General features: G+C 35.4%; 1 protein-coding gene across 1 annotated transcript; it reads left to right on the plus strand.

The window, feature by feature from the left end:
• The first annotated feature begins 3067 nt into the window (after positions 1-3067).
• Positions 3068-5587, plus strand: LOC109208015 (early nodulin-like protein 2). Its single transcript, XM_019371015.1, has 4 exons — positions 3068-3481; positions 3960-4523; positions 4661-4789; positions 4959-5587. Exons 1-4 carry the CDS (start codon positions 3310-3312, stop codon positions 5366-5368), a joined length of 1275 nt encoding a protein of 424 aa, XP_019226560.1. The 5' UTR covers positions 3068-3309; the 3' UTR covers positions 5369-5587.
• Positions 5588-13344: the final 7757 nt, after the last annotated feature.

A 13344-nucleotide genomic window follows, 5' to 3' on the forward strand; every position in this document is an offset into this window, starting at 1 on the left:
GGCGCCAAAATTTGATCACGCCCAACTATGCCTTATAAAAAGGACACAGCGGTCGTTGCAAATATAATCCGATTTACAAGTCCGGAGTCAAATCCCACAGAGAACTAAGGCTTAGCTACAGTTGTTCACTATCACCAAGAATAAAAGCTTGAACAATTCCTAACTTATAGATATTAAGATTCTTGTGTTTAACTAGCTAACTAACAAATTAAAATAATAAATTAACACTAAAGATACAACAGGTTGGAGAAAAGATTAAGGAGGTCTAGAGTTATGATTTCCCCAATTGTCGGAATCATTCCCGCTATGTCTTCTATAATTTCGCCTAAGTATTCTCTACCGATCATGAGCGCTCTGCGTGTTGTAATTCTTTCCCGAGTAATGACGACAATTTACTAGACATACTCTCCCGAGTTACGCTAACCGCTTTAATTACAGCTCACTTAGATCGCACCCAAGGTTTCGTTATCCCTAATCCCACCTTTAAACCCTTGGTTATTGATTCCTCACATACGTCGGGAGTGATGTTGTTCAACAACTACCTAAATATGCACTATATCCCGAGTAATACATACTAAATAGGCACATCTAATTGAGGGCCCTTCAATCAACCACAAGAATAATATAGTTGAACAAATAGAGAAAATACTACGGCTCAATTATATAAAAATATAACAAGAATTTATCCTACAAAAGGTTCCATCAAAACCCTAGATAACAAATTAGCTATTCATAATAGTATGTAAAACTACAATACTAAAAGTCATAACCAACAATGAAAAATAGGAAGAGGAAGGAAAAACTCGTAGAAGAATTCCCCGCCTTGCTCCTATTGTGTCTCTGCCTCTTTAGGTCGAATCTGTGTCTCAAATCTGTCCAACCTGCTCAAAATACCATTTTTCCATGTATATATACCAAGTAGGGTTGGGCCCAAACAATTATACCTTCTCCAATATGAAAAAGGACAAGTTTCCAGGCCTGGACTAGCGCGGGCGCGCTAGTGGCCGCGCATATTAACAAGTGCACTGCCTCAGTCCGCGACCAGGTCCGCAATAGCGGTTTCGACCGTATGTTTTACCCTGTTCCGTTTGGAATTTGATAAAACGTAAAACATAAAAGTTGTAGCCCTTTGAGTTAGCTTTCCAACTATACATTATATAGTCAAAATAGAGTTCTGAGCAAAGAGTTATGTCTATTTTACTAGACGGTGCGTAATATGCCTACTCGAGTCTTCATTTGTTCTTAACTATCAAAGTTGACCCCTGACACGATCCCGGCTTAATTCCTTGGACTTTTACTCAGACTTCAAAGCTCCAAATCACTTGAATTCATTCCATAACATCTATATAGCTCGGAATCACCCCTACAAGGCATATGCAAGACACTAGCGATTAAAGCTCAAACTCAATTAAAGTGCATCAAATTTGAGTGTAATAAGCGACTAAAATACGTAATTATAGCCTATCATCACTACACCAAAAGAAAGTAGAAGACATCTAGTTTGTGAAACAGTATTTCGTTTTCAAGAGAGACGAAGTCGAACTTGAGCAATTGATCGAAGAATATTCTGCAAAACTTCTACTACGGTTAACAAGTACACAAATCGATATCCTTGTTACTATTTAATTTAGTTTAACAATCTAGTGTTAGCATCATTTAAACCCATGTTGTTGCTTATATCAATTGTTTGCATTTGTATTACGATTGCCGAAGGTGATTGTAATGGGAATGAGAAATTATTAAGACAATTTGACATGAATACTTATTTGAAGGTTTAATTGGATACGAAGAAGAAGTCTTACTTATAAGCTCAAATTGAAAATACAAAATAATTAAATCGATTACTATGAGATCGAACTTTCAAAATCTAATCAATCCGAACAGGTTTAGTTTGGATTTAAATTTTAATCTCTTTATTCGAAATTCGAAAAAACAAACCAAAGTTTCCATAATCCATTCCAAACTGTCTAAACCCATCCCTATAAAATGCAACAATTTATTATAAGAAATAAAGGGATGAGTTTGACAAGATTTTCAGCTTATTAATTATTTTAATTTTAATTACATAACTTTTTCCCCCAAAATAGTTTCGTGGCTCAAAGAGGACATTAGACCAATTGGGCTAATATCACAGCAATACAGCAATGCGCGTCGGCTATATAGTACAAGCTAGTTTAGATAGCTAGCAATGAGTCTTGACATAATCACATTCGTTAAATGTCAATTAATATGGATAAATTTTAAATTTTAAAAAAAAAGTATATAATTAATAATACTACTAATTAAATTTTACACTTTTTGATAGTTGATGAAAATAAATTCCTGCTTATCCCATACGGTTGCTATGTGGACAACTTTTCTCCACGCGTAATATTCTATCCATGAGATTTCAAACATACCCTTCCATTTTAGTCGGGCGCATTGCAATTGGTACACGCGTGTAGATATTATTTCTGCCTACCCTTATTGGCCCTCACTCCAGACTTCACTGATTTTACTGAATTGTGTGTGTTATTGGCCTTCACTCCTTACATTTTCCGAAATTGCTTTTATATTATCTTCACTTCACATGTATTTTTAAATTTTTTAATATTTTGACGAATAAGATCTTTTCATCCTTAATAAGAGGTCTCGAACTCGAGTTGATAAGGAACATTAACATATTTAATGAACCTACGTGACACGACTCCGGATTGATCGAAGCTCTAATGCAAATATCGAACATTACAACAACAACAACAACAACAACAACAACAAACATAGTATAATCTCACACGTGAGGTCTAAGAAAGATAATGTGTACGCAGACCTTACCCCTATCTCGAAGGTAGAAAGATTGTTTCCAACGGACCCTCGAACATCAAACGCTAACAAAAAAAAATAAACATATGCTTTACTTCTTAAACATATAAAATTATACTAAGAGTATTTATCTAAATACTTCAACACAAATTTATTACAATTTGTATTTAGGAGGGTATATTAACTCTTTGCAACGGTAACCTCAACTACTAGGTCCTCTTTTAACTCTCTTTAAGTGTTGGTCAGTCTATATAAACTTCGTCGTCAGCCTATAATCTTTCCTTCAGCTACCAAACTTTCCTCTTTACTGATTTTTTAGTTCCTTGTCCATATCTTTGTTCCCCCTTTTTGCATTTCTATATTTCTCGTGAAAGCTTCCCTTTCCCATTTCTCCCTTCTTTCCTTTCTCGTGTGCTCGTGACCACTCTTTTGTGTATTTATATATTTGTGCTTACAAAGTCTCCTACTTTTGTATTGCTCCATTGAAACAGAGAGAAGAAAATAGCCATGGGTTTGCAGAGACATTTTTCAGTGTTGCTTCTGCTCTTGGCTTGTTTGATTGGATCTTCGCACTCTTATCAATTCACCGTTGGTGGCAAAGATGGTTGGGTTCCTAACCCTTCTCAAAGTTTCAATGAATGGTCTCAACATATGAGATTCCAAGTTGGTGACACTGCTTGTAAGTCTTCTCCTCCCTTCCAATTTGTATACAAACAAAAAAACACATAATCACATACTTACAACAACAACAAATAAATACTTACAACAACAACAATAAAATCCAGTAAATTTTCACAAATGAGGTCTGAAAAGGGTAATATGTATACATAAATCATGTACTTACACACTAAAAAATACTCCCTACATTCCAAACTTGTTTGACTAAAAAAATGAAAACTTGTAAAATTTGTGGTGCTAAACAAGTTCAAAAAAAAGGAAATATATTCACATAAACTGGAACGAAGTAGCAAGTAGTACTTAATATTTTCATTATCAAATATATAAAATCGCTCATAAAAAGTGAGATTAGTTACTTGAAAATTAGGGTACTTTGTTTGCTAAAAATTGTACTCCTAATATGTGTTAGTAAGTTACTAAATGTTACGTGCAACATTTGATAGTTATTAATTTTCTTGTTTGTTGTGTGATTATAATAGTGTTCAAGTATAAGCAAGGATCAGATTCTGTATTGGAGGTAAACAAGGATGACTACGACAAATGCAATACACAAAGTCCAATCAAGAAGATGGAAGATGGCAACTCCATTTTCACGTTGGATCACCCTGGTCCTTTCTACTTCATTAGTGGCAACAAAGATAATTGCGACAAAGGACAAAAGGTGCAAATTGTTGTAATATCTCCTAGAGGTAAAACTCCAACTACCCCTGCTACACCCACAACTCCGGCTCCTTCTGCCGGTTCCGCTACCCCTCCGACTCCTTCTGGCGGTTCCGCCACCCCTCCGACTCCTTCCGGCGGTTCTGCCACTCCTCCGACTCCTTCTGGCGGTTCCGCCACCCCTCCGACTCCTTCTGGCGGTTCCGCCACCCCTCCCACTCCTTCCGGGGGTTCCGCCACCCCTCCGTCTCCGTCTGGCGGTTCCGCCACCCCTCCAACTTCTTCTGGAGGTTCCACCACCCCTCCGGCGGCTGGTTCGCCTAAAGGATCATCTTCACCTAGTACACCATCACCAATGGGAGCACCACCATCTCCTTCTGCAGGTAAACATATTATTCAGAATTTAATTTTGATCGGTTTAATTATTAGTAGGTTCTTTGCATTATTCGTTTAAAATTATGAGTTCCAAGTTTAATATTTGTTGAAAGTTTAATGATTTTTTGCGTGTACTACTATGCAGGTTCTACTACCCCACCACCCACAACTTCAGCACCTTCTGCCACCACTCCGGCAGGTGCTCCGACTAAAGGGTCGTCCACACCCGGTACATCATCACCCAATGGGGCACCAGTAGTATCTCCACCAGCAGGTAAATAAAAGCGGGTTTAGTATTTAAATTTAAGAAATTTTGTGATTTTTTACACACACACAGATATATATATATATATATATATATATATATATATATATATATATATATATACATACTTGTAAAATAAATTTTAGTTACATATAAATATATAGTACATTCGCCTCAGGTAAATCACCGACCTCATCACCTACACCTGCCGGTTCAACCGTATCTCCCTCAACAAACGCACCGGCGCCGGCGACAACTTCTATGACTCCAACGGGATCTCCGACACCAGCAGGAGGAGCTTCTGATTTGTCGCCTTCACCATCACCAAGCTCATTAGCACCAGGTTCATCTGCTCTTTCGCCGGGAAGTATTGCACCAGCTGGAGGACCAACTTCATCAATGACGCCGGGAAGTATGGCTCCGGGAGCCGGCGCAGGCAGCACTCCGGCGGACATTAATTCGCCAGCTGGCGCACCATCCAACCCAAGTTCATTTGCAGTAAAGGCATTTACTCCATCAGTTGTCCTTTTGTCAACCGTTTCACTCGTCTTGACCATGGCTTTTGGAGAATTTATTATTTCACCTTAGGGGTAAAAAAATTAAGTAGAATTACTGTGAATCTTCGTTCTCTATCTTCTGGTTATTTTATTTGGGTTTTTCTTTGTCTCCTATTGTTTTTATTTCTTTAATAATTCAGAGATTGGAGATGTGTTTAGTTGTTTTTCTTTTTGATTTTTTGTGGGTGACAAAACTTGAATTATATATGTGAGTGTGTATGAACTTAATTTTAGTCATTTTTTTGGGCAATGTATTTGTCTCACATATAAAAGATATTTTTACACTTAACAAATAAATGTTGTTTATGAGTCATTTTTGTTCCTTGACATTTCGCTAGTTTGCTGAAAATAAATAAGGCATGCGGTTTGGAAGGAGTGGAGTTTAGTGGCTAAAGCAGTTAACCAGTAAATAAATATTTCACACATTTCTCTTAGCCAAGAAATAAAAATAAGAAATTGTTTAGTGAAACAACAACAACAATAACATATCTAGTGTACTGCCTCTGTTTTTTGATAGATCATCGGCTCAAAAATATAGTAAAGCACGTTGCTGAATATTTTTAAATACATGATTGTTTTAATTTGGAAAACATTAGATATTTTTGTTTACTTTTTAATTTTATCTCAAGTAAACAAAGGCATTTTGTGAGTCAATATTTAGGGGTGTGCATTTGAATCGGTTTATCGATAAATCGAATCGATTATATTTCGATATCGATTTCGAAATTTTCCTTATCGAGTTATCGATTTCGATTTCGATTTTGTCCTCTTCGGTTTATCGGTTTATCGATAAAGCGATAAGAAATACTTAATATATATATATATATATATATTTACCCTTATTCTATAATACCCTTTCCTTTACCCTAAGTCCCTAACCCTATTATTTCATCTACCACATTTAAGGAATGATCATACTTAAAGCTCAAGGGAATGAAGTTCAAATTAATGGAAAATAGAATTAGCCGTGATGATGTATTTTTTTTTTATACCGTTGGAGTGTTGGTGGCATACATTTGATCCCTTACTTTAGTTTTGTTGCATGTGCTTGTTGGCATAATTTTTATGTTATAAAAGGTGTTCGTCTTATTTTAGCTTCTTTTGGTCCATATTAGTTAGGCGTGTTTATAGCGATATACTTTCCGTGGAATCCCGCAAAATTTCATATTGGTGTAATCGATAACCGAATCAATAAGCCCCAAAAATCAATAAATCGAAATCGAAAAAATCGAAACCTTATTGAAACGATAACGATAAGCATATGTACAAATCGATAATCGATAAGTAATTATCGATAAGAGTCAAAATCGAATCGATAAATCGAATGCACACCCCTATCAATACTAGCTTTTAAATTTGGACGGATATGCAAAAAATATTGCTTACTTTACTCGTGTTGCTATTCCCGATTGGAACAAGGTACAATAAAATGGGAGAAATTAAAAAATAGCCAGATTTACAAGTGATCATTCAAAAATAGTCACAGTTTCAAAAGTAATCGAAATTTAGCCACTTTTTATGTAAAGATAAATCTGAACGAGAAGACTATTCAAAATCCGAAAAATACTCCAGCATAATATACTGGAGTTCCAGTATAATATACGGGTCCAGCATAATTTGCTGGATGTTCATGCACAGGTGCTCCAATCTCCGGTATATTATGCTGGAACTTTCTGCGTGTTGGAGTTCCAGCATAAATATGTTGGAAGTTCATACACAAGTGCACCGATCTCTAGTATATTATGCTGGAACTTTCCGTGTTGGAGCAAAATAGTGGCTATTTTTCAATGACTTTACAAACGCTGGCTATTTTGAATAACCAATTCGAAAACTGGCTAGCGAGTGCTATTTTTACAATAAAATCGGAGGGATAGAAGTATGTAATATGTTTCAAATTTATCGCAAAATAAATAGCTGTAAAATTAAATTCATTAAAGTATCGAAAGTTATTTTCTTCATCTAATATTTTTCGTGCCAGTAAAGTAGTAGTAATAGTAATACGACGCTGAGGAAAACCACTTTTCATTGACTGGCCTTCCTAAATTTAATGTGATTTATTGCTCATAAAAATGGTCCAACGATAGCAAGTGAGTAAGAAACTACTCCATCTTTCACAAAATTTTGGAATTTAATTCTTCTCGAAAAATTAGGTGAATAGTAGTAGTATTTTGAAAGGTAGTATTCTTAATACAGGATTTAATGTTGATTAATTGCTCATATAAATGTTCCAACGATAGCAAGGGGGTAAGAAATACTCACATTTTTCTGCTCTCAGATTTAAATTAGATAAACTTGGTCAATATTAAATGTATTCGTCCATCATGTTATATGAAAAAATGTGATTTATGTTACTTTTTGTTAATCTTCTAAATATATCTAAAGTTTGATTTGAAAAATGAGTTAATCTTATTTTGTTTAACTTAAAAAGATAGTGGAAAATATTTCAGTAATACTCGCCGAGTAAATAATAGGAATAATATTAGATAGCAACAACTCATATTTTGGTTCCTTTCCTTTCTTCCGTCTAACCTTCTTACTATTAATTTGGTGGATACAAACTTTATTATAGTGCGCCACTTAGGTTTTTGCTAGATATAGGTCACAAGAATACATTAGAAAATTTTCCGTTAAATACACGGTGAAAAAGAATAAATGCTACCAGTATTTTAATTTCGGGGCAAGTCCCGGGGCGAGCTCGGGTGTGAGGTGCACCAAAAATGCCCCGAAGCAATGGTGTGGGCCGAAAGTCTCAACAGGCGTACACCCTGACGTTCGGAGCGCCCGGGTGTTTGAGGTGCGTTTTTATAGTGAGGCGTAAGCCCCAGTCTTTTTCAAATTAAAATAAAATTTATTGAATAAGTCCTTTATATAATACTTGTGACGACCCAAAGGGTCATCACTTGTTTTCTTACTCATTCTGTGCTTCTGAAGCCTTGAAAACCTCATTTGGGGTTACTTCGATTTGCGTGCGCAGTCCGGGCGCGCAGCCGGAAAGCTTAAATATAAATTCTGTGAGAAAAATGCTAAATTTTGATATTAAACTGAATAAATTTGACTTCGGTCAACATTTTGGGTAATCGGACCCGGACCCGTAATTTGACGGTCCCGGAGGGTCCGTAAGAAAATATGGGACTTGGGCGTATGCCCGGAATCGAATTCCGAGGTCCCAAGCCCGAGAAATAAATTTTTGTGTGAAATTATTTTCTGGAAATAATTAAGGAAATTGGAAATGAAATCTGATTAAAAGACTATGGTATCGGGCCCGTATTTTGGTTCCGGCGCCCGGTACAAGTCTTATATATGGTTTAAGCGCTTTCTGTAAAGTTTGGTTGAAAACGGACGTCGTTTGACGTGTTTTGGACTTAAAATGGAAATTTGATGTTTTATGAAAATTTGGAAGGAATCATGAAATTTGAGGCTTAATTTGATGTATATGATGTTATTTTGGCGTTTTGATCGCACGGATAAGTCCGTAGGATGTTTTTGAGGTTGTGCATATTTGGTTTGGAGCCCCGAGGGCTCGGGTGAGTTTTAGATAGGTGTCGGATTGCATTTTTGAATTTTGGAAAAATCTGGTATGAACAGGCCTGCAGGCTTCGCATTTGCGAAGCCTGGTTTGCAAATGCGAAGGCTGGATCGCAAATGGGAAACCAGCCCAGGCCTGCCTTGGTTCGCAAATGCGAAGCATTACTTCGCAAATGCGAAGATTGAGTTTTTGCAAAAGCGATGGAATTGTCGCAAATGCGAAGTCTTCCAGCTGGGTCAGAGTTCGCAAATGCGAACTATTGTTCGCAATTCCCATAATTGGTCGGGGTTCGCAATTGCGAACCCCAGTTCGCAATTCCCATATCTGCAGCCTGCATTTTTCCATACTTAGTCGAATTTTCACCATTTTTCACCATTCTTTCAAAACCCAAACTCCTTAGGCGATTTTTCAAGAACAAGTTTCATTCCAAATCATTTGTAAGTCGATTTTTACTTAATTCTTTCAGTCATTAACATCATTTAACATGTTTTCTACTTAGAAGCAATGATTTTCGTGGGTGAAATTGGGGGTTTTGAGTAGAACCTAGGTTTTTCTAAAATTGAGGATTTGGACATTGATTTGAGGTCCGATTTCAAAACAAATCATATATTTGGATTCGTGGGGGAATGGGTAACCGGGTTTTGGTTCGAACCTCGGGTTTTGACCACGTGGGCCCGGGGGCGATTTTGGAATTTTTGGGAAAAACTTTGGAAAATTCATTTTTATGTATTCAAATTGATTTATTTAGTGTTTATTAAAGTAATTAAGTGACTTGTGACTAGATTCGAGCGGATTGGAGGTGGAATCACGGGGTAAAGCTATAGTTGGGGCTTGAGTTGAGTTCAAAGCATCGAGGTAAGTGTTTGGTCTAACCCTAGCTTGAGGGAATAAGAGTTGAGTCTTATTTGCTACTTGTTGATTGTCGAGTACGATGTATAGGCATGGTGGCGAGTATCTATACATTGGTGTCTAATATGACCGTGAGTCCTTATTTTTGCGAATAGTTTGGATTTTGTTATACCTTCCATGCTTAATTGATGACTTCTATATGTTGTAAAGAGCTTGTGAAAATTACTTGTGCTTGTAAGTAGCGTATAATAGATTGTTTTGACTAATTTTTTATGGGGATGGAGCGCGCGCGCGAGCGCGCACACACACACACACACAACACACACACACACACACATTATTTCACATATTTATAATTTTCTTCAATTTTTATGTAATTCTACATGTTTATAAATATTTATTGTCATTATATTATTTATAAAATATTAAAAATTAAATATTCATGGGGCTTACGTCTCGTACCTCGGAACTTATACATTATTGAGGCATATGTAAAATGCATCGACTTACGCCCACACTTTTTAAAATACTGAATGCTACTTATGGAACAAGATATCCTACCTGTATGGTGGCACTAGATGTCAGCTCCAAATTTCCATGAAATTATCTAAGTTTTTAATTTCTTTGATTTAACCATAGATAGTTGAACTTTATTGGAAAAAAAATCAGAAATAGCCAGATTTACAACTGATAATTGAAAAAATGTTAAAGTTTCAAAAGTAATCGAAATTTAGCCATTTTCTCATGTAAAGACAAAATTTGAACAAAAACACCTTTAAAATCCAAAAAAATTCCAGCATAATATGTTGGAGTTCGAATTTTTTACACCTTAGATTCCAGCACAATGTGTTGGAGTTCTAACATAATATGCTGGAAGTTTATACACAGGAGCTCCATAATCCAGCATATTATGCTGGAACTTTTCGCGTTTCAACAAAATATTGACTATTTTTAAATAATTTTGCCAACGCTGGCTATTATTCAATTTACCAGTCCTAAAACTGACTAAGCCGTGCTATTTATACAAATTTATTGGCTCTAAACTAATTCAAATTTGCGTGAAAAGACCTATTAAGCATATTTTGATCAAACTCAAGGGGAATCCTATTCTTGGAGGCATTCTATTTGACAGAAGGCATTAGAAAGCACTTTAAAAAAAGAGCATCTTCTTTAATTGAAAAAAAAAGCATTAAAAAGGTAAGAAACATTTATTTCACTTTAGCAGGGAACATTAGGAAAGTAAAAAAGCAGTAAAGGAAAGCTTTTCTTCGGTATTATTGTCTCAATGAAGGAGGGTGCTGACCAGAACCTTACTAAAACATATTTTGTGCTTAATATAGTCCTGGTGCTTGCCATTCCTTCGTGGGTCATTTCGGATAAGTAAAAATAATTTTGGAATAAGTTATTTCAAGATTAAAATAGTATTAGAATAATGCTCTCCGTTTCAATTTAGATGAGGTAGTTTAACTCGGCACGAAGTTTAAAGAAAAAAAAAGAAGACTTTTGAAACTTGTGGTCTTAAAATCAACAAGGGGTAAAAGCTTTGTGGGACCATAATATTTGTGTAGCTATAAAAGCTTCACATTAAGGATAAAATGAGTAAAATGAAAAGTTTAAAGTTGAATTATTTTCATTTGTAGAAATGTATCATTTTTTGGAACGGACTAATATGGAAAGTATGTCACCTAAATTGAAACAGAAGGAGTACCTGCCAAATTGTGGACTAGTAATCCCAAGATAAAGCTATAAAATTGATAATCCCGGAAGTAATACAACATACCAACAATCAATAAAAAATAATAACAGAATAACTAATCTCAGCATAACTTACCTCAATATAACTAATCCCAGCATATCTTGTATTCAAATCAAATGATCCCTTAGTTAATTACTACAACCAAGTTATATTTTCTGTCTTTTAACTTTTGTATTCTTGAAACAGAATATTTAATTATAGCTTTAATTACAAGAGTATTTATCTAAAATATCATTTTTCTCTTTTCAACATCTAACTCAATTAAGACTTCACTATTAGAGCAATAAAAGTGAAATTAGAAAATATAATAAACACACCTTTTATCCATTCTATCAAATAAACTAATTCGTTTCAAAAAGAAAAAAATCCTTTCTAAACTTAAAATTAGTTTAATTTAAGTTCTCCATGTTATTCTTAATGAGAAATATAGTAACATAAAAGTTACTACGTGTTTAAGACTACAAATTGTAAATATTTATAGTCACATAAATATTATGAGATGTTTAAGATAAAAAATTTAAAAAGTTTCCCCTTTTTCTTTAACTTCATGTCCAATTAATTTGATGATTCACATAAATTGAAATAGAAAACATAGTAGTTAGCCATAATATATTTGTACTCCTTGTATATATTTGTTTGCCTTAGTCGCTAAGAGAAAAAATCTCAACAGAGATGCAACTATCAATGATTTGGATCTTGCGATGTCGTGACATGAGAGTGTTACACATGGTCTAGAGAGTTAACATCAATAGCAATATAGCTTTTACAAGTGGACAAATATAAGCTATTGAGATGAATGGAGCGTCTCGACTATTGATTGACTTGTCATAAATGGTACCCTTTGACGTGGTGCTTCCTATGTGAACTGTCACACTGTTTTCTTCTAACAAAAAAAAAAAAAAACAATGGCTTCATCAATCAAGATGCCCTACTTTCTTAAAGGAGATTAGATTTGCACCTAAAAGTCCAATGGACATTATCGCATCCCTTTTCTTGAAAATTTATGTCAAATTCACTAGATCTAAAATTTACACTAAGGGGGCAAACGAGGGGGTCGGGGCAAATATGTACGAGTAAAAAACGAGTAATATAAAAATGAGTAATTTATCCGAGTCGATCCATATTTAATACGGATAGAAAATAGGTTAACCGACGGATAATGTGGTCATGGCGTCTTGAATATGATTATGTTTTGGAGAATTTTAGTCTTCCAAACTAGAAGAACCCTCAATTTGAGTCTTTGCAAATGTAATAAGTACTGTAGTTGCTTTCCATTGATTATCCATTTTTAAAGTGGATAATAAGAATCTAGTCCATTTTAAGCCTATTTTTAAAAAGTTAATTATCTAATCCATTTTTTAATGGATAATATGGCTGCTTGATAATAGGCTATATAGTTGTTATTTACGCCATAATTACCCATGCTTTGTTGTTGTTTTGTAATGTAAGTTGCCAATAAAATGCTTTAATTGATGCTATTTGGTTTCGCAGGGAATACAAGATGTGAGGAAGCAAAAATAAAGTGTTTGGAGGCAAAAAACGTGAAGAAATTACCCACTCAAGAAGCACCCGAACGCAAAAGAGCAAATGAGGGAAGTGAGGCGGAGAAAAAAACACCTTCAGTGCTTCCCGCGGTCAGAGCCGCGGTTTTCTACAGAAGCGTCCGCGGTCGGAGCCGCGGTCGACGCCACGGCCGCGGTGGCTCGTGCACAGCCCAGAAATTTCAGGGGTCAAAGTGTCAACTCGGGAAAGCTTTTGTAAAATCCTTATAATATGTAGGAAACTCGCCCAAGGCTAGGTTAGGCTTATTTTGGAGATTATTTTGCAAGAGAAACAAGTGTGAGAGATCACCCAAAACATCATTGTTCTTATTCTC

This window comes from Nicotiana attenuata, unplaced genomic scaffold, assembly GCF_001879085.1.
Source record: "Nicotiana attenuata strain UT unplaced genomic scaffold, NIATTr2, whole genome shotgun sequence".
Lineage (NCBI taxonomy): Eukaryota > Viridiplantae > Streptophyta > Magnoliopsida > Solanales > Solanaceae > Nicotiana > Nicotiana attenuata.